Below are 23,565 nucleotides of genomic sequence, written 5' to 3'. Positions count from 1 at the left end.
AATTGACCTCCGCATTGGATAGACAGCAACATTGAATGTTCCAGTAATCAAAGAAACTTAATTGCTAAATTGGAAATCAAAATAACTAAACTGGGCCAGAATCCCCAATTTTAAACTACTACGTTTTGTGCTCATCGATGTTAGTGTCGTAAGCGCCATCGACAATAAGGTCCCTTTTCATAGATAATACCACATATTCTGCCTATCAATTTTCTGGGCTAGTGCTAGAACAATATTGAAGATAATGAAGTAACTGTATTTACCTCTGATTCCTCTCCCAACTGCTCGGCGGTGACGGCCTCGAGGAAATTCGATTCAGACTTCAAATCTCCCTCCAAATTATCTGCAATCATACATTTACACGACATTATCATCACAAGGATATTTATTTCGCTAACAAACAATGTATTTTTAGTTAATATTTTTTTTCCTCTATTATTCCAACTGTCACTCATAACATACAAATGCATACTTGGTCTCCCGCGGTACAGGCCTAGCCTAGTGCGGGGACCCCTGGAAATTCTGTATTATTTAACCCATACTATGCACCCGCCCGATGTCACAACAATTTATGTATTGTACTGCCTGTTTTGTATGCAATACACTTATTTTTATCTTTATCTTTTTTATCCAAATTTTCAAATAGAAAAATCAATTGCATATAAATATTCTATATGCCTTATTATCACATAAATTTGAACCATAATACTATCACGATAGTTACTTTTTAAATGACATGGTACTTTGGCACCGCTCTTAAAGAGATATCGATTTCAAGAGGGAAAAAATGTCCGAAAAACTCAGTTTGCGACCCAATTTCACATATACATCTTGTATGGGCCATCAGCATCACAAAAGTAACATACAAAATTTTGTATAATAAATTGGGGACACTTTTTCTTTGTTTCTGAGTCGAAATAACCCAAAAGTTGTTAGTTTTTCGTAAAAAAATAAATGGTACACTTTTTCTGAAAACTCCCATATTTCAACTGTGATGAAAACTATAACTTACATGTAAGAATGTCTTCAGTATCCCGCACCAGGTTTAGAGAAGTCTTCCCCTCCTGAAGGACGTATTTGTATTTCTTATCGCCTATATACACCGCGTTGTGGCTTCCTGAAATTCATATTGTCACTGATATTGAAATTGTATGTAATATATCTACCGTACATTTAAGTTAAATCCATACTATAATATTATAAAGGCGAAAGTGTATCTGTCTCTCAGTTATCTCTTCACGCTTAAGCCGCTGAACCGATTTTAGTTGAAATGTGGTATAGAGATAGTTTGAGTCCCGGGGAAGGACATAGGATAGTTTTTATGTCGGAAATCATCCCTAAAGAGAGTGCAAGGGGGGGTGGAATTGAAAGAGTTAATGAATCGCCTAATAATTGAAGAGTAAGCAATGCGCGAATTGAATGATTGCTATTAGCATTATCCAGGCGCTATCTACTTTAGCTGCTGTCACTAATTCCACGCAGACCATGGTATAATAATATACTCCGCCTGGTACTCTATTCCGAGATTCGCGTATGACCTAACTGACACGGGCCTACGTCATCATGCTGTTTACAGGTTCTCAAACTTTAAAATGTGGGAGAATTTTAACCAACGGTGAAAATTATTTTAACGGCATTAATTTTAAGTTATTCATGTAGAAACATAGTAAAATAAAACAAATCTAATGTATTAAATTAAACTTTATTTATCTATACAAGACAAACGTTTGAAAAACTAATTCACAGTTACACATTAATTACCAAGCTTACGACGTAAAAAGTTTGGAAAACACTGCGACTGCTGACACTGAGCGAGAAGGAAATAACAATTAACACGCGTTCGACAAGGATGACGGTCAGGGCATGAAGTTATCTAGATCCGAATTGTCAAATGTGACAGCGCTATCCTGTGTTGCCAGTAATGTAAACAGAATTACCCGAACGTCTGAAATTTCTTTCGTGAATCGGAAGATATTGCTAACGAATAATTAAAAATGACGTGTTATTGTAGAATTTAAGATAAAATACATATAAATGAAAATTATAAAATTATAAAGAAATATTTTAACTTATTATTTATTAACCATAGGTATAATGTACCCATGTAACATGTTATGTTAAAATAAAGTGGCAATGTTATTGTGACGTAGGCCCGTGTCACTCTGGGAATAGAAGACCATGTTTTATTAGACCATGACGCAGACGAAGTCGCGGGCAAAAGCTAGTCTTAAATCATGCCAAGGGTGGTATTCCACCTGTCCAATTTTTTTGTCCAATATCGTTGCGTCTCACTCTCTCATTAAGCAAAATGCGAGACGCAATACACGTTGGACAAAGAAATTGGATAAATGGAATACGACCCTTAGTTACGTTAAAGTCTGAATGAAAGTCACCGTGAGAATCATTAATTACATACCATAGACACTATGATATATTCAGGTCACAAATTACAGTAAATTTAAAATTGACTACTGCATATTGATCATTGACGTATAATATCTAAGGACTGGCCTCACGGGCAATAAGAATAGGACATGAATGGGGCCAGTACAGCGGTGACACCGCTACAACGCGATTAGTTCGATGAGTTCGCATCACGCGCGCGATTGGTCACAACTAGTTGCGTTCGACTGCACGATTGACTCGAATTCGTGAGTGACACCGCTGAACTAGTACCATTTTTAGTGTCCGTAAGGCCCGTCCTGAGATACGTCCGTACGTCAATGATATTGATGAATAAAAAATACTTACCACTAGCTTCCGCCGTTCCTTCACTTTCTAATTCTAACTCTTCCGTGGACTCGTATACCTGAAAATATAAACATAACATTATTAACATTTTACAGACAACAAAATGACAGGTCGATTGCCCATTTCCTCGAACTGGAATCAATACTTACGTTGTCTCCCGGCGCGCCGTCCGAGACTCGCTGTATGGTGACGCGCGGCTGGTTCACCACTATCGACTCCGCCAAGTGGCCCTGCGACATAATAACAATACAATATATACTTCGTTTTTTTAACATTAGAATTTTTTTTTACCTTTTTCTGATATATATCTTGACGTCACTTACATAGATTTCAAGTTAAAAAAGCGGCCTGCGAGTCGGACTCGCCCATGAAGTGTTCCGTAGCAGGAAGTAACATAGTAAAATTGCGGTTTCCGATTTATGACGTATTAAAAAAAACTACTTACAAGATCTCGTTCAAACCAATTTTCGGTAGAAGTTTGCATCATATATTTTTTTAGTTTTATCATTCTCTTATTTTAGAAGTTACAGGGGAGGGGGGACACACATTTTACCACTTTGGAAGTGTCTCTCGCGCATTAGAAAAAAATGATATTAGAACCCTCAATATCATTTTTGAAGACCTATCCCTATGGGTGGGTAATTTTTTTTTTCATCAAACCCATACGTGTGGGGTATCTATATACCCCACACGTATGGGTTTGATGAAAAAAAAAAAAATTGAGTTTCAGTTTCAGTAAGTATGGGGAACCCCCAAAATTTATTGTTTTTTTTTTCTATTTTTGTCGACCAAGTTTCAACAGTATAGTTCTTATAGTTTCGGAAAAAAAGTGGCTGTGACATACGGACGGACGGACAGACAGACGGACAGACATGACGAATCCATAAGGGTTCCGTTTTTTGCCATTTGGCTACGGAACCCTAATAAAAGCTGGGCAGTCGTATAAAAAGAATACTAACCTGTGTGTTCATATGTGAATACAGAAGACGTTTCCACATATAACCGGCTCCACAAACCAGACACTCGTACGGTTTCTTGTCGCTATGTACGAGTGTGTTGTATGTATATGTGTGTACTCACCTGTGTGTTCATGTGTGAATACAGCAGACGTTTCCTCATATAACCGGCTCCACAAACCAGACACTCGTATGGTTTCTTGTCGCTATGTACGAGTGTGTTGTATGTATATGTGTGTACTCACCTGTGTGTTCATGTGTGAATACAGCAGACGTTTCCTCATGTAACCGGCTCCACAAACCAGACACTCGTACGGTTTCTTGTCGCTATGTACGAGTGTGTTGTATGTATATGTGTATACTCACCTGTGTGTTCATGTGTGAATACAGCAGACGTTTCCTCATGTAACCGGCTCCACAAACCAGACACTCGTACGGTTTCTTGTCGCTATGTACGAGTGTGTTGTATGTATATGTGTGTACTCACCTGTGTGTTCATGTGTGAATACAGCAGACGTTTCCTCATGTAACCGGCTCCACAAACCAGACACTCGTATGGTTTCTTGTCGCTATGCACGAAGCGGTGCGTGTTGCGGTTGTCCCGGGAGTTGAAGGATTTGCCGCACACCTGACACATAATAACACATTTTAACGGAACACTGAAAATTATTGAATTGAATTGAATTCAGTATACATTACAGTGATAAGTGTTTAGAGGTACTTGACAAATGGTTTTAACCTCGTGAGACCCAGGCTGGGCTAGGCCCAAAAATGAAATAAATTATATGATAAGACATACAATACACAAGAAAAACGTTTTCAATATGTACATTGTTATATATAATCATCTCCCGGAGGAACTAAAGCTGCTATAGGGAAGCGACTGAGTGCCTTTCATTCCTTGGTTGTCAATCTACTATTCTCTCTTTACTACATACGTCGCAGTCGTAGAGTTTCTCCCCGATGTGTATTCACATATGGCATGTTTCTTATAGTGCTCCGGGTACATGAAGGCAGATTTTGATACTTCATACTTTAGAGATCCCTCGCCCATGTGAAATGTCTATAGTCTAATAACTAGTCTAAAAAACACTCGTCTATGTTGCTACATACCTCGCAGACGTAGGGCTTCTCCCCGCTGTGTATTCTGGCATGTTTCTTGTAATGCTCTGGATACACGAAGGTAGCTTTACATATTTCGCACTTCAGAGGTCGCTCGCCCGTGTGAGACGCCTTGATGTGGTAGTCTAATAACCTGAAAAAAAAAACATACGATTATATATGCATGAAATGTAAGAATAACTATTAAATAAAAAAACCCAAGGCACAAAAATGCCTTCTTTAATTTGGAAAAGAGCTGATACTTTACAAACTGTTGGATAGATTTTTATCAAACATAGCTAAGAACCACCGCAAGAAAACTCGCTTTCACGTAAAAAAAACTGCGAGGGGCTACAACATAATTTACCAAAATGGGACTTAATCGCGTATACATTAACATGAAATATACCTCCGACGTTTCGAGAACGGCCCTGTCCCCGTGGTCCTGAAGTAACACTGGCACAAGACAACATCTTTTATCTGCACGAGTTTTTAAAGTACCAGCACTTGGTCTTGTTTATCAATTAGTTAAAGTCCAGCGGTCGGCAGCCAAGGGCCACATAGCAGTTAACGAAGTGGACGCGGGCCGCACTTTGTTAATATTTATTACTGTATCAGACATTGTCATTGGTCAATATTAATACATACTAAATAGCCAGTGAGGCTCGCGGGCCGCAAGTGAGAGGTTCGCGGGCCGCATGCGGCCCGCGGGCCGCTGGTTGCCGACCGCTGAGTTAAACAATCGCAATCTGGATCGCAATTAAGTCCCATTTTAGCATATTGTGTAAGAATCGTGACATATATGTGACGTGATATATATGACGTTTTCATCCAAAAGGTACCACATTGTCGGTTGTCGATAAGGTTGATTTCAAATTGAAGCTATATGGAAATACCGCTTTATTGAGAACCGACAATAAGTACCCTTTTGGTTGAAAATGGCACATATTGTACTGTTTTACATACCTGCGCCTCTTAAACCTTTTAGGACACTGGTCACACTTGTACCGCTTGTCGTCGTAGTGTGTGGCTCGCTTGTGTGAGTGCAGATTTGAACGCTGCGAGAACGTCGCGCCGCATACGTCACACGCGAATGGACGCTCCCCTGAAACAGATATTATTATTTATTTATTTAAACTTGAAAGAAAAGAGTGAAAAGAACGTTTGAGGGAAATCCGATAGGATCCGATAGGACGTCGCCCGTCCGGTCGGCCGACCTAGGTATCGATGGGCGGATGTGGTGGACGCTGATCTGCGCGAGCTCCGGGTTGTGAACTGGCGAGAAACGGCACAGGACCGGGATCAGTGGCGAGCAGTCGTGTTGGAGGCCAAGATACTTTGGGTCGCTGCGCCAGAGGAGTAAGTAAGTAAGTATTTAAACTTTATTGCACAGTAAAAGTTGTACAAAAGGCGAACATAATGCCAGAGGCCATTCTCTACCAGTTAACCTTTGGGCCAAACATAGATCAAAGTAATAGGTGCGAGACTTATTTACAATAGGTATAAGAGTAGGTATTATTGTCGTTGGCTTAAGTAGCAAGCTCTTAACTCCATTTAGGGCCACTTGCACCATCCCACTAACCCGTTACCCCAGATACCCGGATAAACCGTTAACCCAGGGTCAAATTGTACTGGTAAACATGGTAACTCCAGGTTTAACCGGTTTACCCTGGGTTAGGTTAATGGTGCAAGTGGCGCTTAATGGGAATATAAAGGGGCCCACTGATTAACAGTCCGCCGGACGGTATCGGCCTGCAAGTAGAACAAAATTTTGACAGTTCCGAACAACTGACAGGCCGATACCGTCCGGCGGACTGTTAATCAGTGGGCTCCTTCTGACTTTAGAGTTGCAAAAATGTTGCAACTCCGTTCGAAAGAGACATGTTTCGGAGAGCCTAGGTCTCCATTGAGTACCGTTTTAGGTTCACGCTGCCCGTTACGCTAAACCGTAATGTTAGCTTAACCCTTTAACTGGCAAGACTGAAAAAAATCCACAATTCAAGCCTCAAGCGATCGAGTCGCAAGAGATCTGTCTCTTGAACAAAACTTTGAAATAGACATATTTAGTGATTGTATACAAAATTTTAAGCGCAGAATGCTCAAACAAACTTTTAATAAGTAGTTTTTAGGGTTCCGTACCCAAAGGGTAAAACGGGACCCCTATTACTAAGACTTCGCTGTCCGTCCGTCCGTCCGTCCGTCCGTCTGTCTGTCACCAGGCTGTATCTCACGAACCGTGATAGCTAGACAGTTGAAATTTTCACAGATGATGTATTTCTGTTGCCGCTATAACAACAAATACTAAAAACAGAATAAAATAAAGATATAAATGGGGCTCCCATACAACAAACGTGATTTTTGACCAAAGTTAAGCAACGTCGGGAGTGGTCAGTACTTGGATGGGTGACCGGTTTTTTTTATTTTGCTTTTTTTTTTCGTTTTTTTTGCATTATGGTACGGAACCCTTCGTGCGCGAGTCCGACTCGCACTTGCCCGGTTTTTTATAGTAGTTATAGTTTTTCATGCATGTCTTAATTAGTTAACCTATTAATGTATACCTAGTTATAATTAGTAAAGTAGTGTAAAAGCCTCGAACTGTTTGAATGTTGTTGCACACCTGTTATTGGCGCATCAATATTATACGTGTCTACTGTTATGTTGTAACTTCTTGCTGTGTAACTTTTATTTTTTAAATTATTTTCTTATTTGACTATTTGTTTACTGTATGTTATTTCTATGTCTTTTTTCTTCTTGTCTGTTACCTCCCGTGATTCTTCTCACTTAATGGTCTCATCGGAAGATCAGCGCTGGAAGCCACCAGCAACATGCTGAGATGGGGCCATTTCGTGGCACTTTAAAATCTTATTTTACTGTTGGTGTGTCTTATAAAATAAAATAAAAATAAAGATTTTAAATTCAATTTGATGATCAATTTATAAATAATATTAGGTCATTACCTATGAAATTGGCGTTTTGTTCGGAGAATTTCAACGAAACACGAATTTCCATACAATTAATTTTGCGGATATTTTTTTGATGGCTAATTCAAACCAAACAAAATTTTTCCAGTAATTTTTGACACCTTTAAGGTATGTTTTCAATATCTCCATTTCTTGAAAATTGGTACCATTAGAAAAATATAAGTAATTTTAATACTCGAACCGACAGCACATGAAAAGACCTATTTTCAAGGCTTAATTCTGAACACTTAACAATAAAAAATAACAATTAATTGCTGTCAAGCAGTTTGGCGAAATCATATTGTAGTTTTATTGTAATTGTGTATGTACTTTTGTAAAAAAAAAAAAAACTAGGATCAGACTTATATCTATGAACAAAAACGCCAATTTCATAGGTAAGGACCTAATATGTTTACCTGTATGTATCCGCATGTGGTCCTTGACCTCAGCCCGCCTCGCGAACCCCTTCCCGCACACGCCGCACACGAACGGCTTCTGCCCCGAGTGCACCACGCCGTGCATCTCCAGGTTGTGCTGCGTGCCGAACGCTTTACCTATAGAACATACATCATTCAAAAATCTAACAAGAAATAAACTAGTGGCTATAAAAATGGTATTAACTATTATTAACCAGGGCACAGAATAAATAATAGTACTAGGTACAGAAGATTCATTCTCTAACAAAACGCGTCTGTTACGATTAGGACAGATATGACCGCAAGGTGGCGCAAGCGCCACGCGCGGCTTATGGCTAGCCACCAAAATTGGTGTGGGACGGATGTACTTGTAGCTACTTGTTGCGCCGCGACGAAATCGCGGAATGAGCCACGCCTGACCAGGCTGACATTTCAAAAATGACAATCGAATGTCAATCTTACTCATAGAAAATAGAACACATGTTTGAAGTGTCGCATGTGGGTAACATATATCCCTTAGCCTGGTAAAGTGTTAATCCTCGAACCTGCTCACAAAAATTCACGAGAATCGGTTGAGAATTGCGACCTACGGGCTCAGCACGGTTCCATTTTTATCGACTATCACTAAGCGCGTCCCTTTCGCACTTACATACTTGTTAGAACGTGACAGGCATGGTGACAAGGGATAAAAACGCGACCGTGCTAAGCCGCCTGTAGAGGAGAACACCCGGACATACGAAAGCATTTTTGCTCAAGCTGAAACAAAGACCTTGGCTAACGCTTCGGTCAATTAACAATCGTCAAAATTTTCATTTTAGGGTGCTATTCCATCTGTCGAATGTGTATTGCGTCTCACATTTTGCTTAATGAGAGAGTGAGACGCAATGACATTAGACAAAGAAATTGGACAGATGGAATACCACCCTTAGACAAAAGCTTGACGTACATAAACATTCCAAATTAAATAAAGATTGATGGATAACTGGGGTATAGGTATTGTGTAGGTACTAACCACAAATGTTACACTCGAACTCTTTGAGGCCCGAGTGTGTCTTGTGATGCTGGTTGAGGTTCTGTAGAGTGAAGAAACATTTGCCGCAAGACTCACATTTGAACGGTCGGGGTCGGTCCTGCAAATGGCATACCATTTATAGAATAGAGAGCGTTTGTTTGTGGCAAAATAAAATAAGAAAACAACACGAACACAACATATAAGGCACCAAATGGTTAATAAATAAATAAATAAAATAAATAAAAAGCTTTTATTTCAGGCAGTACCCATATACAAATTGCATTAAAACTAATTTAAAAACTAAAACTATACTGACACTGTAGAGGGGTGCCACTCATGTTAAAATAAATCAAGATCGCACATTTTAAGTGCAAGTCATTTTCTATTCTGGTCCATGTGAACAGAAATCCAGCGCTTAAACACCGGACTCCTTATATCGTCAGAAACAGCCACAAGTATTTTGTTGTCGGAAAGGCGCAGTCTCCTCCAGAACGAGGCAACGCGGGATCTCGTTACCGCGAAAAAGTCGGGGACCCCCGCGTCCGCGAACATGCCCGACGCGCTGCAGCACCGCGGCAGCCGCATAAGAGCCCGGAACGCGTCATTGTACTGAACTCTTATTCTGCTCATTGCCTTCTGCGTGAACGTTATCCACAACTGGGAGGTGTACATGCCTAAGCAGTATGCCTTGAAGAGTGTGGTTTTTACATCCTTGCTGCATTTAGAAAACCGCCGAGCGAGCATGTTGCCTCTGACGGCGAGGGCCCTCCGCTCGCGCTCAATGTCAGCATCGTCATGCAGCCGTTCCGTCAACAAGTGCCCCAAATACTTGAACTGCCTAACAACATTGATTTCCGACCCATTTAAATACACCGGAGGTACGCTGTCCGGCCCAGAACCCGACGCGAACACCATCATCTCGGTTTTGGAAACATTATATTTCAGTCCATGTGCATTACCATAATGCTCACAGACCGAAAGTAGCCTCCTCAATCCCTTGATTGAAGGGCTGAGCAGCACCATATCGTCCGCGTAACTAAGGTTATTTACACAAACATTTCCTACATGACAGCCGATTTTGGTGCTCCTCAGCTCTTCAATCAGGCCATTCACGTACAGGTTAAAAAGGACCGGAGAGGTAACCCCCCCTTGACGGACCCCACACTCTAGCCTATACTTGCTAGAGGTTGCGTCGCCCCATTTCACAACGTTTGTTTGGTTTCCGTACCAGAATTTCAGCAGATTAACCACTCTATTAGGCACTAGGGATGCACGTAACTTTGCCCACAAGATGTCATAGTTGACGAGGTCAAATGCGCGACTAAGATCTAAAAAACACGCATAGATCGATGTTTTGCGCGACGTGTAGTGACTGACGGTGCTTTTTAGGGTTCCGTACCCAAAGGGTAAAACGGGACCCTATTACTAAGACTTCGCTGTCCGTCCGTCCGTCCGTCCGTCCGTCCGTCCGTCCGTCCGTCCGTCCGTCCGTCCGTCCGTCTGTCACCAGGCTGTATCTCACGAACCGTGATAGCTAGACAGTTGAAATTTTCACAGATGATGTATTTCTGTTGCCGCTATAACAACAAATACTAAAAACAGAATAAAATAAAGATTTAAATGGGGCTCCCATACAACAAACGTGATTTTTGACCAAAGTTAAGCAACGTCGGGAGTGGTCAGTACTTGGATGGTGACCGTTTTTTTTGCTTTTTTTTTTGTTTTTTTTTTTTGCATTATGGTACGGAACCCTTCGTGCGCGAGTCCGACTCGCACTTGCCCGGTTTTTAAGCTAAATATGGCGGCATCTGTCGAAAGACCGGGACGGATACCAAACTGTGCATCATCAATTTCAATATTCTTAAGCAGCTCAGGATGAAGGAGGCGCTCTAATATTTTACCTAGTATAGTACCTAATGAGATAGGCCGGTAATTAGACGCAGAGCTAAGGTCGCCCGTTTTATTCTTGACAATTGGTACCACCGTAGTGCGCATCAATGCCTCAGGTAAATAACTATATTTAATACACAAATTAAACAGACGGCATAAATGAATAAAAATCTTGTATTATCTATATCTTGACTAATACACAAGTCAATAAGGTTAACGATTGCACGCATAAAGGGAACCGGGAATTGGATTTAACTAAGATTTATATTAATTAATTTCGATACATTGGTACAATTGTAAAAAATAGAAACCAAATTTTGGGGTTATTTTCCCGAAAGCTTTAAATTAACTCTATAAACATCAACAAACACCATTTCAATTAGACCTCACAACCTATCACTTGGAACCAACTATTTCTCGAACGGATTCAGACGAATCGTATGTAGAAAAAGCGCTATTAGCCTAGCGGTAAGAGCGGAACTTTTTAGACCCCAGGCTCACATGAACCGTGGCAAAAATCCAGGTCAACGCGAGGACGACGATGATAGTTCATAAAAAATGAATAAAATTTCAAAACCCACCTAAAAGCACAGAATAAATACTAAGAATAGTACTAGGTACAGAAGGTTCACTATCTCACAAAACGCATCTATTATGTTACGTTACGCGGTGCGCAGCAACCACTACTGCTAGACACCAAAACTGGTGTGGGCCGCATGTACTTGTAGCGACGCGACGAAATCGCAGAGTGGGCCACGCCTGCTAAAAGTAGGAAATGAATGATATAAGGTAAACTTACCAAATGTGTCTTGAGATGTGACTGGTGCGTGTATTTGGAAGCGAAGCTCTTGTGGCATATGTGGCATGTGTATGGTCGCTGCCCGTTGTGTAAGTTCATATGCTCCATTAGTAGGGTTTTGGAACTGAAAATAAGTTTTATATCCAAATTAAAAAATTTCATACAAGCTTTTATAGCTGTACGTTTCTTTCAACAGGCAACTAATACTCACTGAAACAATTCCAAGTGTGTTTTCACACACTTTTTGTACCGAGACTGACTAAAGAAGCAAGACATCTTCGTACGTTTCCGTGAAAAAAACGATGGAAAATAATTATCCACTACATCTGTAGCAAGATTTGACCCGAACAAAACAGCAATACATAGAAGAAGAATTAGGTTTTTTAGAAAAATTTGCACTGTACAGTCGACGTCAAAGATAATATGTTAACATTTTTCGCCTTATTACAAAGGATTAAGGTGCAAAAGTGTAAACATATCTTTGACGTCGACTGTACATACAACAGTTTACAGCTTAGGGGCTGTTCACTCCCCCCCCCCCCCCCCTAAAATCATTCAAAAATCATGCTTCGAATGACCCCGTTTCCTCCTACGTCATGCTACCATCATCCGATTTCCAGACCCTCCCTCCCCAATTTCAAACGACGTAATTTATGAATAGCCCCTTAGGGTGGTATTCCATCTGTCCATGTGTATTTTGTCTCACATTTTGCAGAGTGAGACGCAATTGGACATTGGACCAAGATATTGGACAGATGGAATTACACTATACACTATTCTGTATAAAAAATAAAAGATATACCTGTATTTCTTATGACAGGTGTCACATTCATGGAATCTGCTCTTGTCTTGACTCGAACTTTCTTTCGTATGTTGAGCTGCAGAAAAATGTGTATTTAATATTTTTATTTCGAATAAAATATCCATATTATTGTTAGTACAAAGCAAGTGCTGCCATCAAAGAGATTAGAGTGTATAGAGGCGGATTGTCAAAGTAAATTATGTAGCCACTGTAAATTTACTGTCATCTTTCGACAGAAGATTAACACTGTTAGAACGCCATTTGACTTTGATCCTTATTCTTTCACCGATGTGTTAACTTGTTAAATATTAATATTAACGCCTACTACTCGACACTATGCCAAAGGTATGGTGCAACGTTTTCGAGCGATGGCGCCATAACCTTCAGCCTACGCTCGAGTATATTTTGCGGTCACTGAATTGTCAAAAGTCAACTTTTGATAATCAGTTACCGCAAAATGTATGGAGCTCTGTACAGCGCCATCTCGTTTAGGTACCTGTCAAATTCGAAGCACGAAATTGTCTTAGATTTTACCATAGAAGGTAGGATCCTATAGAAGTGGTATACGCGTGCCTCCGTGAGGAACAAAACATAGGCAATGCGACACTGTGATTGGTCGAATTTATTTGTTGCCCACCATAGCCCATACTAATTTAAGGCGGGGAATAAAAAAAATGTGAGACTGTGACAAGGACAAACAATAATAGCGCTTTCGCTGCTACTCCTACTGAAAGATACATAAGACTATCCCGTTCGCTCATTTCCCCCACCCATCATGCCTTATCCAGTTGAAATACTAGATTCATGGATTTTACGCATATTACTCAATCAATGTATCTATGGTGATACTAACCGACGTGCGCGATGTAGTGGTCCCTCCGGCGCAGCACCTTGTCGCACGTGCGGCAGATGTAGACACGAGCGTCGTGCTGCGTCCGCATGTGCCGCATGATGAAGTCCGCCTCGCCCGCGCAGCGACCGGTGCGGGATCCTGGAGGTTATTGTAAAGGTATAAGTCTAATTCTGACCGCAAGTGGCAATAGTACGCGCCCCTAGACTCCAAATCGAGCTCGAATCATATATACAGGGTGATCAATCCAAATGGGTCAGTATGGAGAAGTCGGAAACTATGAGAGATAGCGAAATCTGTTCTTAGGAACCATGGCTTCGATTTTAGATTTAATAATAATGGCATTCAAATTTTTTTTAAATCTATCATACATAACCGGGATTCGAACCTGGTCAATATTCTTGTTGTTTGTTTGTATGGCAACTTTTAAACGATGCGTGGTGGGGGGTGCTCGACCAAATATCATAGAGGGCCCCAAGACAAAACAAACTACATTAAAAAAAATCAAAATGGCCGAATTTTTTTTTAATTTTTTCAAGTTGGTCCGAGCGCGCTGAGATTTTGCATGTGGCGAGCCCGGGGGCCCAAGATTACCATGTCAAAAAAAATTTTTGGAAAAATCCAAAATGGCGGCGGACACGGGCAAAGTCAAATTTCCAAGTAGGTTAAGCGAGCCCGAAGGGCGAACTTCAGGCCGGGAGGCCGTAGGCCGACCCCGGCGGAGGGCCGAAGGCCCGGAGCCTCCACCCCGACTCCCGACACGTGAGGCCGAAGCCGAGTAAACGAAGGCCGAGCTCCGCGTAGGGCCGAAGGCCCCAAGCGTCACACGAAAGGGGGAAGTTGGAGCTTAACCACGACCCAACACTTTTCCTATTGGGAGTTGCGTTTTGGGAGTCGGGATGGAGGCTCCGGGCCTTCGGCCCTCCGCCGGGGTCGGTCTTCGGCCTCCCGGCCTGAAACTCGCCCTTCGGGCTCGATTAACCTACTTGGAAATTTGACTTTGCCCGTGTCCGCCGCCATTTTGGATTTTTCCAAAATTTTTTTTTGACATGGTAATCTTGGGCCCCCAGGCTCGCCGCATGCCAAATCTCAGCGCGCTCGGACCAACTTGAAAAAATAAAAAAAAGTCGGCCATTTTGAATTTTTTTTAATGTAGTTTGTTTTGTCTCGGGGCCCTCTATGATATTTGGTCGAGCACCCCCCACCTATCACGCATCGTTTAAAAGTTGCCATACAAACAAACAACAAGAATATTGACCAGGTTCGAATCCCGGTTATGTATAGATTTAAAAAAAATTGAATGCCATTATTATTAAATCTAAAATCGAAGCCATGGTTCCTAAGAACAGATTTCGCTATCTCTTATAGTTTCTGACTTCTCCATACTGACCCATTTGGATTGATCACCCTGTATATATCGTCAGGTGACAACCAAAACTCACTAATTACTAAAAAATTGTTAAATAAAAATCAACCTTATGTAGGTATTAATATGGTCCACTATGGCTATTAACTTGTGGTAAAGTCTATTTCAATAGAACTTGCTAACTATTTAAACAAACAACGTAACTTTGTTTTATCACTGTTTCTCTTTGAATTTTCACACCACCTCATCAAATACCATTGCAACCATACACATATACACTATTGAAACGGTCCGTTCCGTAAAATACATAAATATATAACGGTATCTTGGATATTTAATTAAAAGTTTAAAATGGGTTCATAAGTTAGGTTATTAGGACCTGTTAGAATGATGGTTTTGTTTCTTTTAAATTCTACAATTGTCTATGATGGGTAGTGTTGTGACTAAAGTTTGCAATATAAACCCGCTACACACTAACCAACCCACGCTCTGTACCTACCGCCGCGGTTATAAAATACATCAATACATTATTCTTAAGTACTAATTTGTCTTCTGATCGTGATTAAACAAATTAAAAATAAGTAACTACTTGTTTTTTACTTTGATATTTTATTATTCGATATGGTTTGACATTAGTAAAGTAGTAAGTAGGAGTCTTGCCCATCACTAGTAAATTCATCATTCAGAGACAATTCCAATATGGCGGTTTGTTTACATAGTTAGCAAGTTCTATTGAAATAGACTTTAGTGATTAGTGAGTTTTGCTTGTCACCTGACGATATAAACGGCTCAATTTAAAGTGTGTGACGTTAGTAATGTCATGCTGCCGCGACTAGTAGCATTTTATTTTTTTGATTTTTTATCTATCCGGAGATTGGCAAATAGCGGCCCAGCCCAGCGAGCCATATCTCTACAAAGTCCGATTGTTTCAGATTAAAATCCTATGTTCTTCATAATTTTGAAATTAAAATATCCCAAAGTTTTCTTATTTATGAAAATCACGTATGTTAAACATTTCGTTTATTAAAATAATATGATATTGCTACCTATATTACTCAGTGGACGCAATAACCTGTAGGTACTTAGGTAGAACTTAAGCCGCTAGTAATTAACAAATTATACAATAATTACTAACCTTTAGCTTTATTCTTCTTGCACAGCACACATTTAAAAACACCATCTTCTTTCACCACAATCTGCAACTTTTAAATAAAATATAGTTCGTTTTTTTTTTGCTTTAGAAAAAAGGTAAACAATCTTGACGTGTCTTTTAATTGAAAAACACTTTTTTTAAATAAGTCACGGCAAATATGTAACAATTATGAATCTAATACGATCATTTATATTTTTCTGCTTTCGTAAGCAATAATTATTGATTTAAAAAAGCGTTTTTCAATTAAAAGACATGTCAAGATCGCTTACCTTCTTTCTAATGCTAAAAAAACGAACTATAACAACTTGAATGCAACCAGTAAAGTACGGAGGCACGGTATGAGGAGAACAAGTGTGATGTTCCCAATCAAAAGATACCACTTTGTCGCTTACAATAAAGACGAAATTTGCATGTATCTTTATACAAATAACCTGTCAGAGCATCCTTATGGCAAGCGACAATGTGGTACCTTTTGATTGAGAACGTCACAAATGCACAAGTATATTTATATTGTAATGTTATCAGTTATCATCAAAATCAACTGAATTTATTTTCCAATAGATAGGTAGGATAGGTTCGTTAGGTTCCATCAGATGCCCAAAGGGCAAACTGTTCAGAAACAGGAGCCCCGCAAAACGGGGCTTCGTCGACTCAGGTAACGAGACAGACTTTCACGTTTCACGATATGCTTAGGAATTTCACGATCGGCCGCCGATATATACATTATACATTCAAAGAATTTAATCCGACCCTTTTCTTACCTTGTCACAGTGACTATCAATATGAAAGTCGCTAGAGAGAGACCTCATACTATTGTCACTGTGACAAATTACAAAATGGGTAGGACATCAAATTCTTTGACTGTACAACGTCACAAAATACGACGGTTACAAAATAAATATGTACAGAAATACATACATGATCAGTGAAATCCTTTTCTTCGTCTTCCTTAGGTTTGCTCTGCACCGATTTGACGCGATACATCTCCCCCGACTGCACTTTTATGAACGCACCACCTTCAAACAAAAATATGTTTTGAACTAAATAAAATATAATTAAAATAAACTAAATATAATACAGTGAAACTTGGTTAAGTGGGACCTGGATAAGTGGGAAACCTCTATAGCTGGGACTCATAGTGCGGTCCCGGCACTTTGGCACTGAATTGCCTCTGTTAGTGAGATAAAACAGACCTCTATAACTGAGATTATTTGTTTCGATTTTATAGTCAAATTTACCTCTATTACTGAGACAGAGAGTGTATTTTACCTCTTTTACTGAGACTATATTTGAAAGAAGACTAGATTTGCTTCATTGTTTTTTTAGAATGTTATAGGAATTGACCTCTGTATCTGAGATAACGTCAATCTATGACCTCTCTAACTTGGACTTTATTGAAGATCTTGGACTTTGGTCTAACCAAAAATTCCGCATTCGGTTATTGTGTCTAAACGACTTCAAGTTTTATTTAAACTTACTTAGTTTGAGTACTAGTAAGTAGTTAAAACTATCGAAACGAAAAACCAGAAATTAATTTTCATTTATTATAGTTCTAAGACGGAATGAAGTCTGTTTTAAATTTAATTTAACAAAATCCATCCTTTGTACAAGTAGAATCATTCAAAGTTAATTCGAATTAAAATTTGAACAGACTTAAAAAAACTATTTAAGGACAAGGATTATTTTACCTTTATTTATTGTTGATGATTACAACTCATACACAATGTTGACAAAATACCTTATTTACCACCTCTATAACTGAAATAACCTCTTTTCTCACCTCTATTAATGGAACACTCTATAAATGAGACACAAATTTATTTATACCTGGCTAACTGAGACCCTGTGTAAGTGGAATACCTCTTTAAGTGAGACAAATTTGCTCGTCCCTTGAGATCCCACTTATCCAGGTTTCACTGTATAATATATAATTACTGTAACGCGATAAAATTTTATTATTTTACCTTTATGACATTAATTATGTGTACTAAACGTGATAGCTTAAAGTCTAAATAAAATAGACTATAAATAAATAGATATATTGAAGCACACTCTGTTTTTGTATCGGTCATTGAATTTACTCTCCATTTACTTTTTCTCGAAAAAAAATGTGTCCCAAAAAATGACAGTTTTGTAACGCTTTTTCACATACATTTTGTATGAACCGTTGTATTGTATTGTAGTACGGGCGATTTTCCGCAACTCGACGTCCTGCGCCTATTTTGCGTGATGTTACAAAACTGACACCCAAAATTTCTATGCAAAACTGGGGACATTATTTTACTCAATCAATAGTACTCGTGATTCTGAGTCTAAATAACCCAAAAATTGATGGTTTTTCGATACCGATTTAGAACCCCTTCGAAGGCTAAATAAAATATAAATTATTTCACTGTAGGCCCAGCACATTATTGGCGCGACAGTATCTCGCCCGCGAGATAGACTACCCGTCTTTTTCTAACTGTATTAATTAAAGAGGGACGCGTATCTAGCGGGCGAGATATTGTCGCGCCAGTCATGTGTCTGGCTGTGCGTGTATACCTTGCTCCCGAGCCGCAGCAATGATAGCATTAGCTGTCTCTTCATCCCCAGATACTTGAAGCTCTATTTGCGAATCTTCGTCATCTACAAACAAAAATAATTACTGGTTTTACAAGGGGGAAAAGTTGTTGTTTTACTCCTCGCGTCCGAGCAACCGAGACATTGAAAAAAAAACCGGCCAAGTGCGAAGGGTTCCGTACTAATACGCAGAAAACGGCAAAAAAAACACGTTTGTTGTATGGGACCACTTAAATATTTATTTTATTTGTTTTTAGTATTTGTTGTTATAGCGGCAACAGAAATACATCATCTGTGAAAATTTCAACTGTCTAGACAGTGTCTAGCTATCACGGTTCATGAGATACAGCCTGGTGACAGACAGACGGTTAGTGGAGTCTTAGTAATAGCAAATAGGGTCCCGTTTTACCCTTTGGGTACGGAACCCTAAAAAATTACCCACGAACGTAGCGAATGGTTCGGAAATTGGAATCTTGAAAGTAAGAAAGTTAGTGCTCAATATATTTTTAACTGGATCTATTTTATACATATCTGAATCCCTAAAGTCTTTTCTCCTATCTTTGCATTCCCTAATATTGTTTGTCATAATGATCAGTTGTCCTAACACTAAACCTATCCTAACCTACTTTTCTGGTAGCGGTTCGTTTTTGCGAGGGTCGCAGTTCTAACCTAACCTAACCCACTTTTCTGGCAGCAGTTCGTTTTCGCGAGGGTCGCAGTACTAACCTAAATTAATCGTTAGGGCATGTGCCCATTAGGACAACCCAGTTAGGGCAAGTGACTTTAGGACAAACGTTGTTAGGGATTCAGAAGGACACCCTTTTTAACCTTGGCTGTCGGCTTGCGTGTCCGCGTCTTCGCTGAGCAGCTCGAGGCCGGACTCGCTGTATACAAGCTTCTGCCCCGACACCACTCGGAATATGGAGTTCTCGTCCGACATCACTATTGTTTCTGCAATGAATATAACATCAAATTATTAAGGCCTACACCAAATAAAATGTAATGTAAAAGGTGTAGAGTTTGCCCCCGCCCCCTCTAACGCCCTTTTCCACCCCCTTTTCACCCTGACGAGGTATTGATTCTCCATACAAAATTCAACCCCCCTTTTCAACCCTTAGGGGTTGAAAATTTCAAGTTTTAGATTTTTTTTGTTGTTTGTGTACGAAGACTATCTTACATACCAAATTTCACCTTCCTAGGAATTCAGGAAGTACCCTAAAGGTTTTGATGACCATCAGTGAGCGAGTCAGTCAGTGACGAAATCGGGGTTTCTTAGATATGAATAAAATCGAAAGTATAAGAGCTATGCAATTGTTTTTTTTTATGCTTAACATGTCCACTATTGACATCATATCCCGAGAGTTTTGTTTATCTGGTATAATCCAAACCCAAGTTAAGAGGGTTCAGAAAAACGACGAAGCGCTTCGAGAAAAGGTAGGTAATGCCCTTGCGCTTCGCTTTGCAGATTTATTTTCTATGTCACTTACGTTCATCCTCATCATCTTCATCTTCCTTCTCGCTCAGTATCTCCAACTTCCCAACGATGTACTGGTCCGTGCTGGCTTCGGCCTCATTTTCACCTCCGCTGTCTTCCAACGATGATAATAAGCTAACATCAAACATCGACTGGTCGCCAGATTTTTGTAGCACGTATGATGACTGCTCGCCCAGTTTCTGTAATGTATAGGAATGTTAATACATGTTCAAATATAGTTGTCTCGGCGCACACTACGAATTTGTAGCCTTTGGCGTCGAGACACTAGGTCCGTGGGGTAGGGGGACTCGGGGGCCCCACAAGGAGCTCAGCAAACGCCTAAGGCAGGCCACAGGTGACCCTCGCGCAGGCAGCTTTCCCGCGCAAAGATTGGCCATAGCAATCCAGCAAGGGAACACTGCCTGCGTGATGGGCACCCTACCAAGGGCGCAATATTTTGATAGGTATTTGACATTTTTTTAGCTTTAGTTATCTTAATTGTAGTTAATTTTAGATTTATATTAATTTTATAACACTTATTATACAATAAATGAGTTTTTTCCCCTGTTCAAATAAATAACATAATTTAGTTAGATGGATTGAAAATTAACAACATTAAAAATATAAAATTTCGTAATCGAATTTTAACACTTTCATTGCCAGGCCAAAATTCAAGTCCATCGCTGAATGCCGGCGTAAATGGTTTACTAATATGTGGCCGAAAATTGTATGGCAAATGATCACTTCCTAAACAATTTTTCCCATAGTATCATTTGGCAAAACTATCAGATGGCAAACCAATGTTTCGCATATATAACATGTCGCAAATGATTATTTACAATATTATTGTATGGCAAAATATTTAGTTGGTCATGTTTCAAAATGTCTTTTATTGTTATGTCGAATGTATTGATAGGCATAAATTATTTTTCGCCTAATATTGTGAATAACCTACCTATCTCTGGGAGCAGTTTCGTTTTTAGGGTCATAAAAAAAATAACCCTAACCTACCTATCTCTGGGAGCAGTTTCGTTTTACGGGTCATAAAAAAAATAACCCTAACCTACCTATCTCTGGGAGCAGTTTCGTTTTACGGGTCATAAAAAAATAACCATAACCTACCTATCTCTGGGAGCAGTTTCGTTTTACGGGTCATAAAAAAAAATAACCATAACCTACCTATCTCTGGGAGCAGTTTCGTTTTTAGGGTCATAAAAAAAATAACCATAACCTACCTATCTCTGGGAGCAGTTTCGTTTTACGGGTCATAAAAAAAAATAACCATAACCTACCTATCTCTGGGAGCAGTTTCGTTTTTAGGGTCATAAAAAAAATAACCATAACCTACCTATCTCTGGGAGCTGTTTCGTTTTACGGGTCATAAAAAAAAATGCTAAATATAATTGTGATCAAATAAAAAGTATGCGAAGTTTCAATTTGGGCAAACGTTATTTAACAATAAATAGTTAGGTATAATAAAACATTTGCTTAGTGACTATTTTTCTAAATAAATCGTGGTAAAATGAACATCTGCTAAATAAAATTGTGATCAAATAAAAATTATGCTAAATAATAATATGCTAAGCATTGGTTTGCCAACTAAAAGTACTGCAATAAGTTGGTTGGGAAGTGAAATTAGGCGAAAAATATTTCGGCGAGATGGCAGTACACCGCCAAATATGCCAGCTTTTAAATTGTTTTCCTAAAAATCGCACGTTTTTTCTAATCCAAAAAAACGAGGTATAGCGACAACCCTGAAAAATCGTAAGTTTCGTAAGAACTCGCTAGGGGAGTCGGATGGCATGGCCTTTAGTCATCTATAATTTTATAGTACGAACTCCCCTCGGGAGTCGTGTGGCATGTGAACAAAGTTTTTGAGAACTCCCTAGTGGAGTTCTTGGCATTGAAAGTGTTAAAACATAACTGCAAACGAAATCTATATTTACGTACCTTTTCTGTTATTTCGCTTGAGCCATCCTCTTGAGTTACTATAGCGTATGAACAGTCTGAAAAAAGGAATGATTGTTATCACCACATTTCTAATAGGGAGTATTACTGCAATGTTCTGCCGCCAGAGTGCAGCACTAATTTGTTTAGTAAACCATAGAGTAACTTAAATATACATACTAGGTCTTAAACAGTTTTTTGACAAGTTTTCACTGTGACATTGATGCACCAAGGCGGTTTGTTTACAGGTTACAGGAAAATCGAAATTTCTTTATCTGCCTCTCTATCGATCGAATAAGCAAGAGCGATAAAGGCAGAAACCGAACTTTCGATTGTCGTGTTTCACGGTAAGCCATGTGATTGACCTAGTGACGCATGATGTGTCATTGATGATGTCAATGAGGTTTGTTTACTGTATGTGCTAGTGGTGCCACCTACGCAGAGCTTTGTCTAATATTCCCTATGCAAGCAGAGCAGGTAATTTTGAATGGAATTTTTTTTAACCTATTATTTTTATTGCATATCAATCTTATCATAGTATAAATAAACTATGACCTTTCATAAATGAGCAATTATTTACCTTCATCAATTTCCATAGCGTGATCATCATTGTTCCCATCTTCTCCTATCCTCTGCAGCACCACGGACGATATAAAATCCTTCGGCAAGCTGCTCTCCTCAAACACCAAGTCTTCGCTTTCTTGATGCTGGACAGTCTCCGGTTTCGGTTTCACAATGTTTTTGGCGAGTGCCGGGGTGGTCTTGATACTTTGGGTGAGGACCGATGAGCCCACGGTGACTTTGAGGCTTAGTTTGGATGGTATAGTGGTTACTGACTGGAAATAAAACAGCATGTTTATTTAGGAAGTTTAAGTGTTAAATCTTTTTGTCCAATATCCTGCAGTGTCTCAAGACGAAAGTCTTCGACCAGTGTGTGTTGCCAGTGATGACATATGGAACAGAAACGTGGCCGCTTACTGTGTGCCTCATAATAAGGCTCAAAGTCACCCAAAGGGCAATGGAGAGGGCTATGCTTGGAGTCTCTCTGCGTGATCGCATCAGAAATTAGGCCATCCGCAGCAGAACCAATGTAACAGATATAGCCCTCCGAATCGCTAAACTTAAGTGGCAGTGGGCGGGGCACATTGCCCGTAGAACCGATGGCCGTTGGGGCGGAAAGGTTCTCGAGTGGCGACCACGTACCGGAAGGCGCAACGTGGGTAGACCCCCCACAAGGTGGACTGACGACCTGGTAAAGGTCGCGGGAGTCCGCTATATGCGGGTGGCGCAAGACCGGCCGTTGTGGCACTCTTTGGGGAAGGCCTATGTCCAGCAGTGGACGTCCTCTGGCTGATATGATGATGATGATGAAGTGTTCATTTTATATATAAATTTTCGTTAAAATGACTTCAAGTATAGCTTTTATCAAAAGTCTTACCCCCTTATTCGTAAAACTTTACGGGCCTGATTTAGTTAAATTATGTTACATTACATCCCTTTCTTACAAATACATAAGTCAAAATGACAGA

At 39.7% G+C, this 23,565-nt stretch overlaps 1 protein-coding gene across 3 annotated transcripts in view; it reads right to left on the bottom strand.

Annotated features, from left to right (window-relative positions):
* The window catches only part of LOC134801808 (zinc finger protein 420-like), a 46,111-nt gene that overhangs the window by 10,338 nt on the left and 12,208 nt on the right, over positions 1-23,565 (bottom strand). For 2 of the 3 annotated variants that reach the window (XM_063774424.1, XM_063774425.1), the window contains exons 5-23: positions 22,617-22,872; positions 22,040-22,095; positions 20,103-20,289; positions 19,444-19,566; positions 18,598-18,681; positions 16,975-17,072; positions 16,039-16,105; positions 13,541-13,678; positions 12,688-12,763; positions 11,886-12,009; positions 9,197-9,314; positions 8,185-8,322; positions 5,775-5,913; positions 4,821-4,962; positions 4,195-4,335; positions 2,901-2,981; positions 2,752-2,809; positions 1,013-1,117; positions 264-343 (exon numbers count right to left, since the gene is read on the bottom strand). In XM_063774424.1, the coding sequence (XP_063630494.1) occupies positions 264-343; positions 1,013-1,117; positions 2,752-2,809; positions 2,901-2,981; positions 4,195-4,335; positions 4,821-4,962; positions 5,775-5,913; positions 8,185-8,322; positions 9,197-9,314; positions 11,886-12,009; positions 12,688-12,763; positions 13,541-13,678; positions 16,039-16,105; positions 16,975-17,072; positions 18,598-18,681; positions 19,444-19,566; positions 20,103-20,289; positions 22,040-22,095; positions 22,617-22,872 (2,211 nt within the window). The remainder of the gene's footprint in view (positions 1-263; positions 344-1,012; positions 1,118-2,751; positions 2,810-2,900; positions 2,982-4,194; positions 4,336-4,820; positions 4,963-5,774; positions 5,914-8,184; positions 8,323-9,196; positions 9,315-11,885; positions 12,010-12,687; positions 12,764-13,540; positions 13,679-16,038; positions 16,106-16,974; positions 17,073-18,597; positions 18,682-19,443; positions 19,567-20,102; positions 20,290-22,039; positions 22,096-22,616; positions 22,873-23,565) is intronic. The other variant, XM_063774426.1, reaches the window with a different exon arrangement.

This window comes from Cydia splendana, chromosome 23 (genome assembly GCF_910591565.1).
Source record: "Cydia splendana chromosome 23, ilCydSple1.2, whole genome shotgun sequence".
NCBI lineage: Eukaryota > Metazoa > Arthropoda > Insecta > Lepidoptera > Tortricidae > Cydia > Cydia splendana.
Note: the sequence above shows the minus strand (reverse complement) of the source record. Positions and strands in the feature narration are given on the sequence as shown.